Below are 16,004 nucleotides of genomic sequence, written 5' to 3'. Positions count from 1 at the left end.
GTGCATGCAGTGTGGCGGCCGTGACGTGTCTCAGGGGGAAAAAAATAGACTTATTTTTTTTTTCATTCGAAAGTCAGATCTGTGAAAGTTAATGGACTATTGGAGCTCCTGTCGTACACTTTGTGCAAATACCAAAGACAGTATTTTCTTGTCCTAGTTAGTTAGGAAATCCTATGCCGAAATGGGAGTCGAACACTTAGTGAGGTTGTGACAGAGCGTCGCATGAGGTTTGCGGGACATGTTCTACGTCAAAATGAATTACGCACACCAAGAGTTGCGATAACATGGAAGCCAAAACGAGGAAAGCGCAAACAGGGACGTCCTCGTATTACTTGCCGACACACTTTCATGGAGGACCTCAGAACAGTGGACACCAGGTGGGAGAAAGCTTCAGACATTGCCAGTGACAGATCTTTATGGAGACAGCTTGCCGCCCAATGCGCCGAACGGCGCGGGAGGAACTATGTCTAAGTAAGTTAGTTGTTTAGCACGATAGCTACTGGAGGCCAATTAGCCAAACGAAAGTTGGTGCAACTGGAAATAACTTGATAATAAAACTCAGCAGCACGAAGTACCACCACATCTGTCGAATACAAATTGGTCAATTTTTATTTATTGACGTTTAATAAGTGTGTGAAATAATGTGGGAGAAATAATGTCTACACATTTTGTTCCCGACAGACAAAGAAATGTGCAATATCTTCTTGATCTGAGATTGGGTGTGGGAGAAATAATGTCTACACATTTTTAACCAGGGAGACAGACATGTGAGTTGATATAAGCTTTTTAAATATGAAATCTATCTACAAATATGAAACTTTTTCAAGAAGCTGCTTTTTCAGTATCCTTTGTATACTAAGGGGTAAATTAAAGAGGCATACATTTTTCCATCTGAAGATGTGGCTGAGTAGTTAAGCACTTGGCTTCCAAACCTGGTGTCCTGGGTTCAAATCTCAGTACAGACTGGGATTTTGAATTTCAGGATTTTTAGGGCACCCCAAGTCCATCCAACTCTAATGGAAACCTGACTTTAGTTGGGGAAAGTAAAGGGGGGTTGGTCATTGTAAAGACCCCATGACAAACCTGTTAGCCAAAGAAACTAATGACCTTAACATCATCTTCCCTATAGATCACAAAGTCTGAAAGGGGAAATTTACTTCATATTTCCCAATTTTTTTACATGACCAACCAGGCAGCAATCAAACCACAGAACTAGCTCTACGGCTGACTGCACAATGCTTCATGGCGAAATTTATTTTTTTAAAATCTTGTTCTGTTCTTTCCAGTCTATTAAAACAGCAGAACCTTTTATTCACATAGTCTGGTTGATAAGTAGATACTGCACAACTTTGAAATCTGGTAAGTTCCACTGAAATATCTTCATTATTCATACAAGGTCTTCAAATTATAGGCTTCTAGTTTATAAAAGACAAATAATGTTTGTTTTGTTTTTTTCATTTATTTGATGACTTTATTCTTTGGACATTTTTATTGCAGATTTCTTACAATATGATATTTGATAAATACTGACCATACACAGATATCAAACTTTGTTAAAACAGCTCCATTTTTTTTAGTTTAACATTCAAGTATATGGCATATACAGGTTTATTTACATTTTAAATTTAAATACAATTTTAATACAATTATAACAATCCCATAAAAGCAAAATTATCATGGTAACAGATTTTTTTAACAACATTTTTTTTTTAATTTCATATTTTATTTCAATGGTAAAAAATATAGTCTAAGATTTATTATCTTTTGTAAATACAGGTGCCAAAACAAACAAAAATGTTAAGTAATAATAAAATGAGCATCCAAGTTCTCAAATATTTTAGTCATACCAACAAAAAAATAAATATTTGGTATTGCTTGCTTTTATTTTTAATACTACAAAGAGAAATATTACACTGTTACACATCTCCAAACCTAGAACATACAAAAAAAAACACCACATTTTATTCATCTTTCAAAAACACTGAAAATGAGATATCACTGATGGTAAACTAAATATTTTAATAATAATAAGGCTTGTCTTCAATTAATGAGGAATACAGTATTTTCCATGTATACGCAGCCCCAGCTGTGACCTACATGTTTTGCCACTCTGCCAGTGGTCAATTTAGATTTTCTTTTCACCATCTACGCCTGTCCTTGGCATTGGATTTTCTTTTGGTCTCAAATGTGCATCTCATGGCCTTTGTAGGTGACTTCCAACTGTCTTGTTCTGAAGCCACATACAACCAGGTTCTCTATTTTATGTCAGTTAAAGTATTAAATATTTTAATGTCACAGAAATCTAACGTTAATATAGTTCTATGTATTTGTTCTGTATCAGCTGCCTTAAAATCTACACTTAAAACATACAAACAAAAAAACAAAACAAATATGCATTTTTCTTGTGGCTAAATAAAATATGTACAAAACTAATCCACACAAAAACAAAATTATATGTATAATGAAAAACTAAAAAGGATGAAAAATGTTGACTACTGGTAATTAGTAAATGAAGAAATCTTCTTAATCACAATTAAAACAACAGAAATAAAATTGTCATAAACACAGCCATGCCTGTAAAGCTAACCTTGACCCATTTTACAATAAGCACATACAGAAAAGCTCAAAGCATTCAACATATCCATATGGAATAATAGGAAAAAAAGTTTATATCTATTATATAAAGTAAAAAATAGAGTGTATGTATGTATGTATGTAATGAATAGAAATCAAAACCGTTTGACCAATCTTGATAAAACTTGATAGAAATGTTCCTTGGGTACTAACTTAGATCATAGTGTATGTATTGTAGCCCTAAAACAAACTTAAGACCCTCAAAAAAAAAGTTTACCAACTCTATGAAAGCATTATAACTTCATCAATCTAGGCTATGTTTACCATATTTACATGAAAAGATCGAAAGGATCTAGATCTAATTTTAGAAACTACACTTTGCGCAGATAGTTTTTTACTTTGAAACATGACAATACAAAATATAGTCTATTGATTTCATTATTTAATAAAATTAAGCTTCAAATGTGTGTTTCAAATGCATTTTTACATAAATTCGTTCCTTATATCTGCGAATTTAGAATTCCTGACGAACATTCTTTCATTAGACCTTATGCGAAATGTTACACCTCTCTCCATTCCTAGGTCTAAAACTCTAATTCCACTCTTAGATGATACAACTTCTCTTCGCAAAGATAGTTTTATAATTAAACACATTAACATACTAATTATAGTCCATTCATTTCATATTTTAATCAAATTAACATTCAAATTTGTTTTTCTAAAGCATTTTTCATACATTCGTTGGCTAAAGCTGCGAAGCTGTGTTGAGATATATTCATTCATGAATTGCAAACTAAAAAAAGGTCACGCATGCGCAGAGCAAAGCCTTCTCGCAATGCAGAATGAACTCTCCAAGCCAATATTTAACTCTAGATTAGTCTAGATTTAGATCTATGTCTAACTCAAGATCTACTTTATACTTTAACACATGAACATACAAAATTAAGTCTATTTTTTTCATATTTGAATCAAATATATGTAGGCTTACAAGCAAATGTTTTTATTTCAAAAAATGGAGTTAGGTTGATTAGCTATTTTGATAGCTTCATTCATATTATTTTTACATTCACGCATTTGCTTTACTTATAACATTATTATTTCATTTAATTGATTACAAAACACTCTCAGTGACTGTCGTGAATTAGCTTATTTGATATATCAACAGTGATAAGCAAATTAACACCCGCAGGCAATATATGTCTAGTAAATAATATATAGGCTAAAGGTACACATTATTGTACATCAGCTTCAGGGCAGCACTGAATAATGAAGGAAGCATTGAAAAATTAATGTCAAATTAAGTTTTATGGTTTTCATAAGCTTTCATAATCAGCCACAAATTAAAGCAACCAGTTCTGTAAGTTTTCTTGAAGTCTGAATGCATTGATGACCATAAGGCCAATCTGTTTTAAATATATATGTTCCAGGGAGTTACAGTTTTAAGGTAGCAAATGGACCATATGGTTTGCATTTCAACCAACCAGCAGTAGTTTTGCATAGAACAGCATTGCTAAAATGTCCAGAACTAAGAAACTCGTAGAAAAAAAAAATTACTTTTTATTATATAGTTATCTCCCTTTCATGAGTTTACATTAACCTAATGTTTCCACTGTAAAGTTTTAATTGTTGCTTGATTCAATAAATGTCTTATTATTCTAATTTAGATCACATATTAATGTGTTGATGACTATAAAATTTAAAAGATAAAAACAATATTATGTATCCTGATTGCATTTCGCTTCACTGTTTCCTTTTTAACCAGTACATTACAGCAGAGTCGGTCTTTTGTGTTTAGATCATTTGATCAAAGGTTTTTTTTAACCTCCAATTGGAATTGACAGTCTCGGGTCTATGATTAACATCAATTTAAATAGATGACTTAAAAGAGGCATCAGGAGACATCCCCACTAGACCTCAGTACAAATAGAGCGTCCGTCAACATGTAGAATGTGTGCCGAAGGTCCCCTTCACACAAGTAAGGTAGACGGGTAAAGTTTTCCACCTCAAAGCCAGACTGTTTGAAGATGCTGATAAAATGCTCAACCTGTTCCTCAAAATTAGATCCTTTTATGTGTAGATATTCAGTTGGCTGGTGGGTCTTAGAACCTGAAAGAACAACATATCAGAAGCAGAAGCATTGAAAACGATTCTGACAAAGTACTAATTTATAAACAATTAAAAACAAAAAAAAAAGGAAATACCCCCTTTCAGACCTTGCAATCTAGGAGCCATTAAAAATAAACCGAATTTCAAAATCCCAGCCTTTATTGAGATTGAAACCTAAGCCCCTTGGTTCAGTAGCCAAGCAATTTACCCCTCAGCCCCTAGAAACAATTAAAAGTGTTATTTATTTAAATGTTTTTAGAGCAGACACATATAGAATTCATAGCTTGTATACTTTAGGTTATTAAACTAATAGCCAACTGATTAAAATGTAACCCCCAAAAAAATGTTAATGGAAAAAAAAAAAGAGTTTGATTTTAATATAAATTATACCCTAACCAAGTGATTATCTCCCATCTACACTTGGTAAATTGCTAATGATCAGTTTCTATCTCTGTTTCTCTTGAGCCACTCCATCCATTATGATTGTGATTACTGAATCATTTTGTTGAACCTAAATCATCTTCTTGAAAATGTTTTAGTTCTAACAACAAAGTGACGTGACACAAGATTAGTTGAACAAAGAGAAATATCAGCTCCATTAGAGTGAGTGTAATAGTTTCATTCTTGTCAATACTATTTAACTCTTTCTATCTGTAAGTATTTTCCACATTCTAACAGAATTATTCATTTTGCTCATTAGTAGTTCACTACCATGTTATGATTGAACTTCAACTTTTTGCTTTCTGATGAGAAAATATATTTGCAATAGAATTAAAGAGGAAAAGAGGCATCATCATATATGAAACAAATTAATTTTTATAAAACTAAAAATTAATTTAATTTTGGAAAAGGAAAAGAGGCATCATCATATATGAAACAAATTAATTTTTATAAAACTAAAAATTAATTTAATTTTGGATTGCATTAATTAAAAAACTGTGGCCCAAGTCTCCTGCAACTAAATGTAGACTTGATCTTGAGATAGTTTTTATTCAAATATTTAATATTAAAAAATAGTTTTTCACAAAACATTTAAAGCACATAAAATGGAAATCAAATTCGTATTATCCATGTTATATTGCTATCATAGGATTTAATGAAAACTGACTAAGGACAATTCAGACAGCTCTAGCCCTAAACTAGATCTAGAAAATATTTTATAATTCAGATTTAAAAACACATTTAAAATTTAAGCACCTCTCTTTAAAATCATCTTTCTCCTTTAAAAACATTAATCTAAAAACCACAATGAAAATGAAAAAGAAACAAATGACTTTGAAAAAGCAATGGAATTGTTGATTCCACAGAGATGATGGATTGAAATCAGTGATATCGATAATGAGTTTATCCAGAAGAAATGAAGAAATTAATTGTAGATAAAATAAATGAGAAATGGACGAGCTCCCATCCAAATCATAAGAAAGATGATGCTTACTATAAGCTATCCCGACAAGACCAACGTCTAATCTTTCGACTCAGGACCGGACACAACAGAATGCGACAACACATGTTCCGGAAGCTCAAAATTGGAACCAGTGAAATCTGCCCATGTGGAGTATCACCAGAAAATGCCGACCACGTCCTCCAAAACTGCTCTCTCTACCAAGAGGCCCGTATAAGACATTGGCCCCAAATCACCCCAATAGAAAGAAAACTATATGGAGAGCTCCCTGATTTGGAAACCACTGCGCAGTTCATCTCATGTATTGGTCTAGTCATATGAACACTCCAACATAACAATGAGAACGATGAAGAAGAAGAAGATAATGAGTTGATATGTTCTTCCAACACAAAACTTATTCAATGTTAGGACAAGACAACTTCATCCATTTATCTCCAATTGTGGTCAATTGTGCAATTTTTATTTTTCCATTCTATTTAAATTATTTTATTTGCATAAAGAAAAAGAACATAAAAAATTCTCTCCATTTGAGAGCTCACATATCTCTGTTCTTGCCTATAATTTTTTTACAAAATTTAATCAACAACAAAAATGCATTCAGTCTACTTAGAGTTAAAAGCAAACATTCTATATAAGTAAACAAGAGTGAACTCACCAAATTCAACATATGGTTTAAAAGGTATCACAACAGCAATAAGGGCCCTGCCAGTTCCTGCTTTGAGACTCTTGCGAATGTCCGCAAGCAATGTTAAGGGCTTATCACATCTGTCAATTAGGTTCAAGCATGATATCAGATCATACTTGATCCCATTAGATGACCACTCTTCCACTTCCAGCACTCTGTAAACATGTTAAATGTAAATACAAATAGATTCATTAAAAACATTGAAAATGTAATGTAGATCTGTGAAATGAAGAGACTGTGAATGTAAAAAAATTGAGCAATATCATATGTCATGACATGGCTCTAGAATTATAAATTCTGTTTCATTCATTATAGCAACATTTCCTTTCACAAAATAATAGAAGTGGTAACACAACTTATTCTATTTTTTTTTATTAAAAAGTATTATTAACAACTTCACGCTGACCATAAAAAAAATTTGATGCGAGTTGCAAATCAAATCAAACATAAATCTGCTTACACATAGATAATATAAAATACAAAAAAAAGTCAATTTTTTTTTTAAATGGCTATAATACTTGATTTGCTTAATGGCAGATAATGGAATCTAGTTTATTTGAATTTGGCCATATCAAACAAGCTGTTATCTTATCTTATATAATACAGACGTTACTTAAAAAAAGATGATTACGTCCTACGTGTCATGCATTTAGTCATGCATATTAAACAATGGCCTAAATTCTGCTAAGTCACTGGTTTTCTTGGCTAGCTCAGGAAACCCATTCCATGCTCTAATAACACTAGGGAAGAAGGAGTATTTGTACAAATTTGTCCTAGCGCATGTTCTTCATGAAGACTGTCTTCCATAAGGCTGGCCTCTAATGGAAGAGATGGTACAATGAAAGAAAACAAGGATGGGCTATAAACTCAGGCTAATTGGTCTTTCATTACTTGCCAATGAGAGAAAAGACTTCTAATTGCTTAATGAAGGTACTAGTGATTTGTTATAAACTGTTACAGCCTTTATATTGTAATGTCAAAAGTAAAAATGAATGTAGACATAGTTGGAATAAGCAAGATAGGAAGAGATCAAAAAATAACTTTCACAGGATTAAATAAATTAAGGGAGAATTCAATATAATTTTTTTAAATATAATCTCAAATACCATCAGCAATGGAAAAGTTTTTTTGCTATTACTGTTTAATGTTAGGTAATGATAATAAATCAATCAAAATGAAAAAAAATATATATATTTATTCAAAAACTGCAACCAAATTGTCATCTTACTTGAACCCTTCAGCTGTCAATCTTCTGACCATAACTCCTGACATCTCTGTGGCATAGGTTGTGTAGAAGTAACCAGACATTTGTTTGGTGACCCTCCCATCTCCTGCCCCTGTGAGCACATAAATAAACATTAGCTCAAATGAAAGAAGTAATTATTATGCTGGTGTTTGCAATATGTTGGGCAAAATAAGACACCTCATCACTAAAGGAGAAGTGATTTTTTTTTTCTAAACAGACCAATATAACAAAGTACAAAAAAATATACAAAATGTGCACTTTTACAAGAAATAAAGTAATCCTCTTTTAATCCTTTTTTTGTCTTATGGAATATCTAGGAAAAAATAATAAAGATGTTTTTCTTTTTTTCCCCCCATTTTTTTAAATACTTTACAGAGCTAAGTACGTGTTTCACCCATTTACTAACTTGATATAATCTAATATATAAAGTAGAATGAAAGGAGCATGTATGTCCTGCATAGAAATAAAAACCGCAATCACCAATCTTGATAAAACTTGGCATAAATGATCCTTAGATCATGTCAGAGATTGTTATTTATGTTTAATGTCCCTCCCACAAACGGAGGGTCCTAAAAATAGACAATATGTACCTAATTGTGTCTCTATAAAAGAACGAAATCTTTTTAGCAAATCAGGTAACCCCATTTTCACAGTATTTTATATTACAATATGAATATGTTGGCTGAATGGGTAAACCCAATTTTAAACTTTACTTTTATTTTCATGGCGAAATTTAAACAATTTGAAGGGAACGTTTGCCATAGATCTAAATTGAATCCAGTAGATCAGTAATATTCAAACTAAAGCCCAAAGGCCGTGGGTCATCAATATATAATTTTCATACCACAAACACATGTTACAGCAATCTCCCCTCTCCCAACCTACTAAAAAAAATATTTCTAAAATAAACTCTTGAATCCCTAGCAAAAAGTATTTTTAAAAAATAACATTGAAATGGCCTATTATAGTATTAATTTGTGCATCCACTAAAATATTCTTTTTTTTTTTTTTTTTTTTTTTTAATTTAGTACAACCTTCAATACCCTAAATCCTATCTCCAAAGGCTACAAAGAAATAAAGAGATGTTCACCCAAGTCCAAGAGGTTCTCTCCCTTGTAATAAGGTGATAATTGCAAAAGTTTTTCAAATTGTGCCTTAGAGAAAACAAACATGGAACCTCTGTACAGGAATCTGTTAGAAAATTCAAATGTTTTGTTAGTATACTACATGAGAATTTAACACCAAATAATAAAAGAAAATGACAAAAATCTATATTCAATAAGTCACCAATCTAAATTTAATCAACTTAATCTCCAGACATAGACTTAGATAAGCATAACAATAATTTATGCATAGTATTCATACTGTAACTGTATTCATACATGTTAGAAATTGAAGTAACTTTTTTTGTCTATAAATCTAAAAACCTTATTTAAACAACATTAATTGTTTCAAAGTTATCAAGATGAATTTCGGACACCTTAGGCAAATTCTTCTCCTAGTCAGCTTTTTGCTGCTGAGCTGTAAGCTCTTTTGCAGACTGTGTCAAGGAAAAATAATGTGCTGTTTTATACATTAGTTCAGCACTGCCATACAGAGTGTTGGTTATTTTGGGCTATAGTGGTAGTAGGGTCTGCCTAAAGTGGATTAAAATGGGGCATTCAAAGAGGATATGGTCCATAGTCAAATACAAGTTTATAAACAAATGGTTAACACAGTGTCGATGAAGCAGCTGAAGCAGTCAAATAAACCCAAAAATTTAAAATAAATATATTTAATAGCTATTTGAGTTACCCATTGATTGAAGTTTGCGACATAAAAAAGTTCAGGATTGGTCTTGCCACAGAATAAAATAACTGAGTGAAGACTTGGTTAGACTTTTCCAAACAGTTGTCCAGAAACTCATCTGTCCCTTCATCCTGATCAAACTGGATAAATTTGCTCTGTAAATCTGGAGAAAATCTACTCGTCACAACTCTGTACCACTGGAGAGAGGTTGTAAAACTATTTGCTAATTTTTAAAACAATGTAATTGTAAATAAGATAATAATATTTTATATGCAATGCTCATTGATAGTAAATTTAAAACCGGTGTTCCTGACTAATTTCTTGCATCTGTTTACAGCCAAATAAATGAATATTTATATTTTTGCTATTATTATAAAGCAGGCCATAACATTATTTTGCCCAATCTAAGCCACACCTAAATCTGAGATAATTCTAAATAAATAAGGGTGCATGGTGTGCACAAAATCAAATGAAGAACTTGTACTTCACTGACAACATTGCAATATTTGGGTCTACACGTAAATGAATACAAGAAATGATGGAGAGCCTAGATAGAGAGGCAACCCAAATTGGCCTCTGCATAAACTTGGATAAAACTAAATTGTGTGCATAGGATAAAAGGCAAAGGGTGGCCCTGTCAGACTTGTTTAGTCAGAGCTTGAAGAGATGGATAAGTTCACATACATAGGCAGCATCATAGCAAACGATGGTGAACAGGAAAAGCAATGACTATTTTCCAAAGGCTGCAGTATATTTGGACAAGCCAAGCTACTGAACTTGAGACAGAAATACACCTATTTAACACAATTGTCATCCCAACAGCGAGACATCTGCCATTGACATTGAGGTTTACAGGACATGTCCTCCAACAGAATGATATACACATACCAAAAGTTGAAATAACATGGATGTGAAACTTGGACTCTGAACGCTGAGGCTAAAAGAAAAAAGAATAATTTTCAAGTCTGAGCTGAAAGAAGAATTCAAATGCTACAGAAAAATGTTGGGTATCAGATACCAGGAAAAGAAGACAAATTATGAGTTGTACTGTTACAAGTCAACACTCTTATTGGCAAAAAGGAGGAACTCCTCAATAATGTGAAGAGATGAAAGCTGAGCTGGTTTGGTCATATTGTGAGATATGACTCACTGTCTTAAATCATCCTTCAAGGTACAGTGGAGGGAGCACAAAGAAAGGGTCATCTGAAGAAAAGCTGGCTGGACAATGTAAAAGAATGGACCAGCCTCTCCTACTAAGAACAGATGCTGACCAAAAAAAATTGAAGGATTTGGTTACACAAACTGTCATAGAACCCCTAAGACAAAAAGTCATGGGACAGATGATGATTAGTAAATTATTTCAGGGTTCAGACCATGAATGTAAGCCCAAGTCCAAAAGTATCCAAAGAATCAGGCCCTTTAAAACCACAAAAAGGTATGGCTAATATTTAATAGAACAGGGTATATTATGGAGTATCTAGGAGGGGAAGTACCTCCAGTGGACAGGCAGTCGTACCCTATACTGAGGGTAGCTTGGCTCACTCTTGGTCCCCACTCAGTACCCAACTCTCACCTGTGGCTCCCAGTAGCTATAGCATGCGCAGTGGCCACACCCCGGAAATGGCTTTGACTGGCTGGCTAAACCAGGTAGAGGGTATCTGATGTGTCCCTCACACTCAGTACACTAAGGTTTTGTCAAACTTAGCCATGTGAAATCTAGACTTGGCAGCCATTGCAAAACATCACAAAACTAAACAAATCGGACAGAAAGGCAACTATCACTCTAAAGCAGGACAAGACACATAGAAAGTCTCAGGTCATCCACTGCACACAAACTTGTCCCGGACCTCTTGACCAAATCTTGCTTCTGGAAAAGGATGGGCTTAAGGGCGAGAGAGTGAGGTTGCCGTGCTGCGTAAACCCTCCTCACTTTGATTAAAATTTTTAGTGCAAGTCACTTAGTGATCACCCCCACCAAACTATAGATACCGGTACTCAGTGATGGATTGTCTTACTTTTAAATACTAATAAACTAATAATAAACGTTAAAATTCAAGAAAAGTAATAATTTTTTCCCCACATTAAAAAAAATGCTGGTACGCCGTACAGGTGCGTACCATCACAAAAGAAAGCACTATATATATATATATATATATATATAAGAAATGTGGTATACTAGGGTAAAACTTTGTCTTTGTTATCCTAAGATTGACAAGTTCGATGTATACCCAGTTGAGGATTGTATTTTCTCTTCATGTTCACAGGAAATTTCTGAGTTCAGTCATTCTGACTTAGTTCAGCATTAGCTAAGTTAAGGGATTCAGTCATTCTGACTTAGTTCAACATTAGCTAAGTTAAGGGATTCAGTCATTCTGAATGAGTGCAACATTAGCTAAGTTAAGGGATTCAGTCATTGCTGTGTCTGTCTAACTCTTCCTTACAAAGAAACAGTTAAAGCTTTCATTATCTGCACTCATACCTATTTAAAGAAACTTTGAGAACTGAAACAAAACTTGTAGTTATTAGCTGAAACTTACATAATACATACATGTCTTTAATTTTAAACTTGTAGTTATTAGCCCAAACTTATTACATGTCTTTAATTTTAAACTTGTAGTTATTAGCCCTAACTTACATATATACATGTCTTTAATTTTAAACTTGTAGTTAGTAGCCCTAACTTACATATATACATGTCTTTAATTTTAAACTTGTAGTTAGTAGCCCAAACTTACATATACATGTCTTTAATTTTAAACTTGTAGTTAGTAGCCCAAACTTACATATACATGTCTTTAATTTTAAACTTGTAGTTAGTAGCTCAAACTTATATATACATGTCTTTAATTTTAAACTTGTAGTTATTAGCCCTAACTTACATATATACATGTCTTTAATTTTAAACTTGTAGTTAGTAGCCCAAACTTACATATACATGTCTTTAATTTTAAACTTGTAGTTAGTAGCCCAAACTTACATATACATGTCTTTAATTTTAAACTTGTAGTTAGTAGCTCAAACTTATATATACATGTCTTTAATTTTAAACTTGTAGTTATTAGCCCAAACTTACATATACATGTCTTTAATTTTAAACTTGTAGTTAGTAGCCCAAACTTACATATACATGTCTTTAATTTTAAACTTGTAGTTAGTAGCCCAAACTTACATATACATGTCTTTAATTTTAAACTTGTAGTTAGTAGCTCAAACTTATATATACATGTCTTTAATTTTAAACTTGTAGTTATTAGCCCAAACTTACATATACATGTCTTTAATTTTAAACTTGTAGTTATTAACCCAAACTTACATATACATGTCTGTCATTTTTATTTCTCTCATCCTCCTTTAACTTATTGTACACTGCTCTGGCCAAAGGACTACGGATAAGCTGACCAGACCACATGCCTGGCTCCGCTGGAACTTGTGCAGGTCTGTCCTCCTCAGTAAGATTTACATTATCCAATCCGCAACCAACTCCATCTGATGTAGACATTGATAGATTCGGTGGTAAACAACTCTCTGTTGCGAATATTGCACTGATGCCAGCAGAGAACGCAACTAAAAATGAAATACTGTAACTTTTAAAGTAAGTCCCATGTGCTAACATCTGAAATGAAACAATTTAACAATTAGATTTTCAATATATATATAATTAGTTATAAACATACATGTAGAATATTAAAAAAATGGGTAAATAATGATTTTAAAATGTATTACTAAGAAAAAGTTATGTTAATTGGTGTTTTGTATACATTCTATCTAGTTTTATAATGAAAACTTTTTACTCACTATTTCAAAATACCATTAATATTTAGTTTTAATCTTAACTCATCAAAATCTAGAAGTATTTTTTTATACCAATTACATTTATTTAGAATCTACACTAGTACTAGAAAAGAAGATCCTAATATATTGTAAAAATAGTATATTGGTTATCCCCATAAAACAATTTGATTCCTAATAGATCTACTCTAGAGGAAAATTTAAAACTAGTTGAGTTTAGTTAAGAGAAACACCATTAGAAAAATCAATAAATTTAGAGATGCTTCAAGACAGAAAACTAAAAGTAAAGAAACAATAATACCAAAAGACCGAACCATAATTTACAAATTAAATTGTAAAAAAAATAATAATAAATACTCAGAGAGAGACAAAGGCACATTTCTTACTCCATATGTTTGGACATATATTTGTACAAGTACTCCTTCTTCCCTAGTGCAATTAGATCATAGAATGGGTTGCCTGAATTAACCAGGTAAACTGACTTCTAAAGACAACTTAAAGAGTTTAAGTCACTGATTAACAAGTATGACTAGATTCATGACAAATGAACCACATGTATAGGAAGCAATTATCTTGTCTTTTAAAGTAATGTCTGTAATTCTTAAGATTTAAGTAAAATGAAATGTAGATCAAGATATAGAACTAGATTCTATTTAATTTTTAAAAATCTAGATAAAGTTATATCTGTAATCTAGATCTAATAATTAGATTATAACCATATTATTTATATATCTATGATCTAGCCAATCTAGCTAGATCTTAGTTTTAGATTAAAAAAATAATGATTATTATTATTAAGGCACAATCATCACATATATCATATATATAGATCTAGACTTCAAGGCATCATATGAGAATGATTTTTTGTGATTCACTGGTTTTTTGTTGTTTGTTTGTGACCCAATTTCTGAATTTGTAATTTTCTGTGAGTCACAAGGTTTTTTGTTTTATTGTTTTCCATTTCATTTTCATATGAATATGATCAGGCAAAATCTGCAAAAAGACCTAGATCTAGTCTAAATATAAAATGTCAACCAAGACACTGAGTCTGAGAGGAGTGCTTTCTTTGTCTTGACTCAGTCTAGATCTAGAAGTAGAAGAGAATCTAAAACTAAGAATCATGAATCATAGAATGATCATCACTATATACTATATCAGTATCATGCCATGAATCCATGATCATATCAATCAATATCATGATGATGATTCCTCAGGAATTCCTGATTTGATTATTACTAAAATCTAAATATTACTAGATCTAGATACTAGATTCTCTAGTCTAGAGTCAGAGTGACTAGACTAGACTACTGACTAGAGAATCTTTAAAAATCGTCTATCTAAAAAAATTAAAAAATGACTAGATCTAAAGTAAATGATATAGACTATAGATCTATTTGTGTGAGTTGAGGTTGACTGACACGTTTAGAGGGATCAATCATAAAGTACCTAAAAAAGGAAATAATTCCAACGTTTAAAAAAATCTTTAAAATGAAACCGAGATTAGATCTAATATTTGCTAACCCTACGTCTACGTGTTGAGCCACATAGGCAAACAAACAAAAAAAATTAAGTCGCCATGTTGTTGATAAAGGCTTTCATTATTTTTTTAAACAGAAGAGCTCGTAGACGCACTCGCCCTGATAAAGTAAATAGCTAATAGGCTTGTCATCCTAGTCCGAAGACCACCGGCTGAAAATGGTTATCGTGCCTTGAGTGTTTCAAAATTTGTAGGTCACAGCTGGGACTGCGTAGCCACTGGAATTACTGCATTCCTCATTAATCTTCAAACTTGAAGACAAGCCTTATTAAAGTCCGAGGACATTAAGAAATACAGTAGCGGCATGGGCGTAGCCAGGGGGGGGGGGGGTTTCGGGGTTCAACCCCCCCCCCGAAATGAAATCCCCCCCCCGGGGGGGGGGGGAGAAGGACTTAAGTGACTGATTTTTTGCTTTGATTTTCTTTATTTTAGGTAAGATTTTAATACTAAACCATAACTGGCCCCAGCGCAGCCAAAGGGGTTTTGAGTTTAAAACCCCTACCATGGGGTTTTGAGTTTAAAAACCCTACCACGGGGGGGGGGGAGGGGGAAGACGGACTTTAGTGACATGTTTTTTTGCTTTGATTTTGTTAATTTTAGGTGAGATTTTAATACTAAACCATCACTTGCCCCAGCACAGCTAAAGGGGTTTTGAGTTTAAAACCACTACCAGGGGGTTTTGAGTTTAAAACCCCTAACAGGGGGTTTTGAGTTTAAAACCCCCTACCAAGGGGTTTTGAGATTGAAACCCCCCTACCAGGGGTTTTTGCAGTTAAATCCCCCTCTTTTATAAAACAAAACACACAAAAAATGCAAACGATAATCCCCAAATTCCAAGTGCACAGTTAAGGAAGATTTTGATTTTAAAACCCCTCCA

The 16,004-nt window shown here is 32.8% G+C and overlaps 1 protein-coding gene across 3 annotated transcripts; it reads right to left on the bottom strand.

Annotated features, from left to right (window-relative positions):
* Positions 1-1,439: 1,439 nt before the first annotated feature.
* On the bottom strand, positions 1,440-15,202 carry LOC106064017 (protein-L-histidine N-pros-methyltransferase-like). 3 transcript variants are annotated; one of them, XM_056036113.1, is made up of 7 exons: positions 15,112-15,202; positions 13,115-13,414; positions 9,808-9,998; positions 9,104-9,204; positions 7,996-8,104; positions 6,738-6,922; positions 1,440-4,680 (listed from the first exon to the last, which is right to left on the bottom strand). In XM_056036113.1, the coding sequence occupies exons 2-7, from the start codon at positions 13,412-13,414 to the stop codon at positions 4,466-4,468; spliced, it is 1,101 nt and encodes a 366-aa protein (XP_055892088.1). In that variant the 5' UTR covers positions 15,112-15,202; the 3' UTR covers positions 1,440-4,465. The 3 variants fall into 3 exon arrangements, with proteins under 3 accessions (XP_055892088.1, XP_055892087.1, XP_055892089.1); XM_056036112.1 differs by having other exon boundaries at positions 15,037-15,194; XM_056036114.1 differs by lacking the exon at positions 15,112-15,202 and adding an exon at positions 13,977-14,163.
* Positions 15,203-16,004: the final 802 nt, after the last annotated feature.

Source organism: Biomphalaria glabrata, chromosome 7, assembly GCF_947242115.1.
Source record: "Biomphalaria glabrata chromosome 7, xgBioGlab47.1, whole genome shotgun sequence".
NCBI lineage: Eukaryota > Metazoa > Mollusca > Gastropoda > Planorbidae > Biomphalaria > Biomphalaria glabrata.
This window is presented reverse-complemented; position numbering and strand designations above follow the sequence as displayed.

Excerpts from the sequence above, each read along its gene's own strand:
- LOC106064017 (XM_056036113.1), bottom strand. The coding sequence starts at position 13,414 with ATGTTAGCACATGGGACTTACTTTAAAAGTTACAGTATTTCATTTTTA. Across the intron at positions 9,205-9,807 it reads TCGCAAACTTCAATCAATGG|ATTCCTGTACAGAGGTTCCA; the intron begins GTAACTCAAATA and ends ATTTTCTAACAG. Across the intron at positions 4,681-6,737 it reads TAAACCATATGTTGAATTTG|GTTCTAAGACCCACCAGCCA; the intron begins GTGAGTTCACTC and ends TTGTTCTTTCAG.